The sequence below is a fragment of the Mytilus trossulus genome, chromosome 11 (genome assembly GCF_036588685.1).
Source record: "Mytilus trossulus isolate FHL-02 chromosome 11, PNRI_Mtr1.1.1.hap1, whole genome shotgun sequence".
Taxonomy (NCBI): Eukaryota; Metazoa; Mollusca; class Bivalvia; order Mytilida; family Mytilidae; genus Mytilus; species Mytilus trossulus.
In genome coordinates, this window is record NC_086383.1 from 16,741,810 (window position 1) to 16,748,821 (window position 7,012).

A 7,012-nucleotide genomic window follows, 5' to 3' on the forward strand; every position below is an offset into this window, starting at 1 on the left:
TTGTATAAAGACCTTCACTTGTTCTCTTAACAATTGGTTTTTAATTTTATTTGTCTTTGTAAACTATTACTTAAACGTTTTAGTCTGTTTTGTGCAGTGAGCATTTGACGTGGTTCGGTACTTGTACATCCCGTCATTGTGTTATTGTGCTTTGGTTATTTGTCGTATCCTTGCCTTTTTTTTGCTAATTTGCTTTGTCTGTATGCCTGAATTTTTTTTTATTGAAATTTTTGTTTGTTTTTATAGGGATTAGGATTATAAAAAAATAATGATTGCTGTACCCCTATTTTAGACAATTGTTTTACCTATTATGTCCGTTTGTTTTAATCACACATCGTTGTCAATATAATGTAATTTACTGAAACTGTCATACAAGTGAGAGCTTCAACTAGCTTTACCACCAGGTCTAATCCACCATTTGATATGTAACAAATCATCTGTACCAAGTCAGGAATATGATAGTTGTTATTCATTCGTATGATGTGCTTGAGATTTTGATTTTGCCATTTGGTTTGGGACTTCCCGTTTAGACTTCCCTCGGAGTTCGGTACGTTTATTAGTTCACTTTTTATGTGCATGGATTATATTTCAGATGGTATAAGCAAGTCTTTGAAATAGCAAATATAATGACGAAGTGTATCATGGATCATGACACAAATCGACAAAACCACGGAAGAACATTAGATATACAGCTTCCAAAATATGGAAGAATAACAAAAGCAGAACGTAGAGCGCATGGTTTTAAAGCAGAACACAAAATTCACCCTATAGCAGAAACGAAGAAAGTTATCATATCGGAAGGTATGTTTTTGATATAAATAATTTATCATGGCTCCTTCTATGTGCCTCTGTTAATTGGTTTTAGAGAATAAGTATACACATGTATATTATTTGTAATTGTTGCTAAGTTAGACTACTCAAGCTATTTAAAAGACTTTTATAAATTGATTGTCTACATGTATATAAATAAAGGACTAAAGAAAGCAAAAATTAAGGGTCCGTCCATGTGCTTGTTTTCCAATTGAACATTTGACGGGAAATAATAACTCCAGACTTTAACCATTTAGCATAGGCACCCTTTTTCTTTAAAAAGTATTTAAAGATAACAAGGATTCAATTTGTATAGCTTTTAAACAATATGTAATAGAATTTTAAAGAAAAAATAGTGGTACGGGGGATTTTTTCTTCATTTCATGGACAAACCCGAAAGATTCCGAATATATAGGAAACATTCAAAAAAAAAAAAAGGATCGAACATCCTAGAGAAGAATATAATTAGCATGAACCTGTAATCAGTCTGTTCTGTTTTCCTGTCCCTTAAATTGGCCATGCGCATTGACAATGTCATTACATCTTATCATTTTTTTCATGATTATTTATACTGAGCAAAAAAGGTTAGCAGCACATATCTTAATTGGAAAACTTTAAAAATGTTTTATCGTATATCGGTTTTAGAAAGAAAAAAATAGGTAACAAAAAATGTGCATCTGATGTTTTTCTTTGTAACGAAATGTTTGTATTGAATTGATTACGTATATCAAAATTTGAATTTCGTAAGTGTTTTCTCGTTACTATTCCCTCGATATTCAATATTTTTCTTACTTCTATTTGTACTAATTTTATACATTTGTTAGTGTAGTGTACAATAACAAAAGAAGAAGAAAACGAGGAATTTGATACGTTTGGATGTCTTTTGGGTAACACTAGGATGCAATTGTTAGAAAACCAATCTGGTATCTTTCGCCCCTCTTGTAATATATTTGCGATACGTTTATTACAGGAGATTTCTTACAAGGGACCAGGCGGGATACATACGGGCACTTTACAGTTGTGAACAATCCTGACAGAACAATATCAGTTTTGGAACCAGGTCACTCTGGTGGATGTCAGAATCAATTAAAATCTACTGTCACGGAAACATCAAAACAGAAATCTTGTATTGTAGCCGTAAATGCAGGATTCTTTGATCCTAGACCGGGCAACGTTTGCTTAGGTATGAGTATATATATAAGGGTCGATATGAGCTTAAAAGAAAAAGGATAAAGAATAGGGGGACATGAAAAAAAATGAGAACATAATAGAGAATGACGGGATGCATAAGTACATAGAATAGAGGTTGAAGGGCGAAAGAGAATTTAAGAATGAAAAAACTAGACCAACAACATTACCTAGCCTGTTTCCATTCTCAATTTTAATCAGGTAGATTTTTAGAAATTAATGTGGTACCTAACATTTGAACTAAAATTAATTTGGCTCGTTTAATTTTCTTAAAATTTTGACGAAGAATTTACTTTGAACTTTTGACAAAAATATAAAAATTTCCAAAAATTTGAACCAACCGTTTAATCAGAAAAATTACACTGGTTATACAGTAGTTTGACAAAACCTTATTTTGATCACTGAGAAGCTTAATATTCCCTTAAAAACACAACGTCATTAAAACGTTCTGCTGATTTTACAGAGTTATCTCCCTGTAGTGTTAGGTACCACCTTAATGAATTATCAATCATAAAAACTCCGTTGTCAAAGATGTAGACACTATATCGTCTACCTTTATTCAACCATTAGAGTTTTAATCAGAAACTCCTTTACTAACAATGTCACTATTTGATGGTTATTTTTGAAGTTCTGGAAAATATTACTAGGACATACTGCTAAACATTTCAATTATATTTGGAATACTTGTAAGTGATTTAAAATTGAAATTGTTATTGATTCTGACAATTTGTAACAAAGCAATGCTACCTATATTTCTTACAAAAATCGGATTCATATAACTTTAGTTCAATCATTGATGTCAAGCAGGTGCGACATTCCTCATGAATAGGAGAAATTGTTATTGAGAGATTCAGAAACATAAGGACAGAAAATTGTCAAGAATGATTCTTGATTTAAAAAAAAAACGTCTTCTCCTCAAAAATGTTGCGCAACTATAACAAGAATTTGCTGGTATACGATAAGTCGACAACAACATAATAACATGAATACGTTATTGCGATATTTTATGCTATTGTTTGGATTAGTTGGAATTGTTCCATTAAACATATATGTGACCAGCCACGACATATCCAGGCTTAAGGAGGTAGAAAGTCATTGTGAGAAAAACGCCGTTAACTATATGTGACTATCCACTTCAAGGCTTAGGAGGGTACATTGTCTAAAATTTGCTTTTTGTATATTTATGTAGAAGAGCTAGTCATGTTTTTATGACATATTTGTTGTAAAAGCAACGAGTCATTTTGAATACCGGTATGAAAATGAGACTGTTCTATGACGACTTTTATTTATTGAAGGCACTAATTTTTAAAACACAAAATTATTGTATTTATTGGCTCTTAGTGATGTTCAATAGCGTATTTGAATAAAATATCAAAGACTTAAATTTACAACAATACAAACAATTCTTATCTCCATTTTAGAACATTAAATTTAAACTTGTTGAAATGAAGTTAGTTTAAAATTTGTCGAAGTAAACTTTAAGAATCTCTTTTTTTTAATTTAGATTTATTATGCATGTCTCTAAACATAGTATGCGACGCGTAACAGTTTATGAGGTGTTATCATATATGCATTTGATACGGTGAAATTATTATGGATATGTTTCAGACTTCATTTATGAAAGAAAATCTTTAGAGCAGATCATTTTTGTTTTGTTTGTAGCTCTATTTTAGAACATGTAATTTGAACTGGTTGAAATATGTTTAAAATTTGTCAAAGTAAGCTTTAAGAATTCTTTTTTTTTAATTTAGATTTATTATGCATGTCTCTTTACATAGTATGCGACGCGAAACAGTTTATAAGTAGGTGTTCTCTTATATGCATTTGATACGGTGCATTTATTATGGATATATTTCAGACTTCATTTATGAAAGGACATCTATAGAGCAGAATTTTTTTTTGTATCAATTTAAAATGAAGATTCAAATATTTTTCACTTCAAACGATAAACTAAAACTTCTTCAAAACTTATATATGATGTATAGTTCGGCGTCCGCAAAAAAGAAGCCAAGGAAAGTGTTTATATCTTCTTCACAATACGTATTTAATTGAACTTCGATATTTATCATGTTTATAATTTTTCTAACAATGACGTCCTACCTCCATAAGCCTGCAAATGTCATGGCGGGTCACATATTGACAATGTTGCAAGTAGATTTTGCAAATAGAAAAAAAACACTTTTATTTTTTAAATTGAGATTATGGTTAGTCTACTAAATCTTCATCTTTTAAACGTTGATGCATTTTATAGGTAACATTATTAGCGATGGAAGAGTGGTTATGAAGTCAGAAGGAGTGCAGAACGTACATTTTGGAATAACAAATGATGGATTTTTACACTTTGGGTAATAATTATCTAAAAAAATTCGTTATCATTTTAAAAATATTTATATACTTCCTCAAAACGATTAATAAACCAAGGGATATTAGTGTGCATAATTCTTATGAAGATTTGTTTATTCGCTATTGAAAGTCGAACTATTTGTTTATATTTTGTATGTTTCTGTATTCTAAATGTTATTTTTTGGTATTATCAGATTATTACCTGGCATTTTTTACATCGCATGTATTATCAGCCCCAGGTTCAATATCAACATAAGAGCCGCGTAGCTTGAGGGTTGATATTCACCGAGGGCTGTTAATACATGCGATATGTAAAATGACATGTTATGAAATTTTTATCCTATGCTTCAACAGTAGAGAAAAATAACAGATTCATATATTGATCATTTTACGTGGTTCCCGTAAAGAAGTTCAAAGAGTGAAAAGTTCACGGACGCCAGACCCAAAATTTGATACATTAGATATGAAATATTTCTATCATATGCCTCAACAGAGAAAAAAACCCATTTTAAAATAGACTTATCGACAAAAAAAAATCTTACAATGTACATAATGAACATTATGTCATCTTTTTTTTAAAGTTACTTTTTCAATTATATTTCAGTGAAACTTTTAAAAAATGCATTTATTTAATTTTTTTTTTTTTTTTAGGGTTTGATTTTAAATTTTACACAATATACAGTAACTCTCCAGTATTCAATTGTTTAGTACACTTCTTTTTATTTATTTTTCACTTAAAACGTAGCATTGATGTGTAATTTCCGGAATTTACCGAGAATCATCGAAATGCCATGTGATAACGTTACCGAAAGGCATTTGATAAACTTTTCATATCAGCCCGCTAGGCACTAATTTGAAAAATATAGAATATACGTTAATTTAATGCTATTTTCAATCGGAAAAAAATCATATGTTATCTAGTCTAAGTATATAATACACATAATATATATACCATTATTTTTCTTGAACTTTATTCATGTCGGTTTATTACGCAGTCATTTAAGATTGTTGCAACAGATCTGTTATACTTAGCCTCAATATGTAAGGAGAATGAAGATATGCATACACCGGATGTACCTTTTCTAAGAAGACAAATAATTCATTCACTCGTAGAAACTCGTTCAATTCTGTATCAGCGGTTTTACCTGAGGATTACCGATATTTATTTCTGCCATTATTGGTTGTATAAGTGTATACAATAGCGTGTATTGTATATTGTAGATATTTGTCAAAAGCCGAAATAGCAGACAATAATTATAAGCAGTTGATTGGTGGTGTATTTTGGTTGGTACGTGACGGACAAAGTTATCTCAAAGAGAGTATAAATATAGAATGTCAAACTGAAGAACAAGCAGGTGAGTCAAATAAAAAGAGATATGAAGAATACAGAATGAGACAATAACACAGCTAATTAACTAATTTCTAGCGGTCAACATACAGTGACCATCCATAGTTTTAATATAATTTAAGTTGCTCAGTCTTTAGTTTTATATGTTGTGTTTTGTGTACTTTTGTTTGTCTGTATGTCTTGTTCTTTTTAACCATAGTTTTGTCAGTTTATTATTTTTACCTTTGAGTTAGAATGTCCCTCTGCTGTTTTTGGCTTTCTTATTTATACTTTAACAAAGGCTTTCTGTCTTTACTATATATATCGCTATTAATTGCTACCAATCGAAAAAAGTGATGCATAAGCTAAAACACAGACTATCAAAGATTCCCGTACCATCAAGATAATGTTCTCTATCAATAAATAATATAGCATTATCCTTAATAATATCATCACAAAGTATGTTCCTCACCTTAAACAGACACATTCAGTTATTTTCTTTTCTACTCAGCGTTCTCCCTTTTAGTTCAGATCACTGGGACAGAGTTGAACATACTAGGAAAGGGTTGCCTTGGGATCCCGCTAACATGTTTAACCCCGCCACATTATTTCTGTATGTGCCTGGCCCAAGTCAAGAGCCTGTAAATCAGTGGTTGTCGTTTGTTTATGTGTGACATATCGAAGCCTTTTATAGCTGACTATTCGGTATGAGCTTTGATTATTGTTGAAGGCCGTGCGATGACATATAGTTGTTAATGTCTGTGTCATTTTGGTTTCTTGTGGACAGTTGTCTCCTTGGCAATAATACCACATCTTTTTTTTTTATATATACAATAAAAATAAGTGCAGAAAATTTTGACTACTAGACATTACAGAAAAGTGCAGAGCAAACGGGTTGGAAACATACACGCTGTAAGAAGGAGCCTAAGACATATTTATGAATGAAAGCGATACATTTTAAAAATACAACATTAAATCGTACCTTTTATTACGGTTGTGTACATGTGTAGAGTTCTCCATGTGAAACTGATTATCACTATTTAGAAAATAATAAGCATTGTTGTTTATATGTAAGATGTATTTTCAGTAAGTTCTGGATCCCTTGGGTATATTTCAACTGTTCAGACATATATGTATGAAAGTTATCGCTAAGGAAAATATATGTCAAATTAATGTTGTCAGTTATTATAGATATGCAAATATAAAAGCAGTATTTCACATTGTTATTTTCACCATAATACGCAAATTGATTGTGGTAATAAATAAAATAACGAAATACCTAACTCCAAGGAAAATTCAAATCGTAAAGTCCTTTATCAAATGCATGGCAAAATCATTAGCTCA

At 30.8% G+C, this 7,012-nt stretch overlaps 1 protein-coding gene across 1 annotated transcript in view; it reads left to right on the forward strand.

Moving 5' to 3' along the window:
* The first annotated feature begins 626 nt into the window (after positions 1-626).
* Positions 627-7,012, forward strand: part of LOC134689777 (N-acetylglucosamine-1-phosphodiester alpha-N-acetylglucosaminidase-like) — a 13,148-nt gene continuing 6,762 nt past the window's right edge. Inside the window, exons 1-4 of the mRNA XM_063549746.1 lie at positions 627-801; positions 1,781-1,993; positions 4,250-4,343; positions 5,563-5,696. Of these exons, the coding sequence (XP_063405816.1) occupies positions 627-801; positions 1,781-1,993; positions 4,250-4,343; positions 5,563-5,696 (616 nt within the window). The remainder of the gene's footprint in view (positions 802-1,780; positions 1,994-4,249; positions 4,344-5,562; positions 5,697-7,012) is intronic.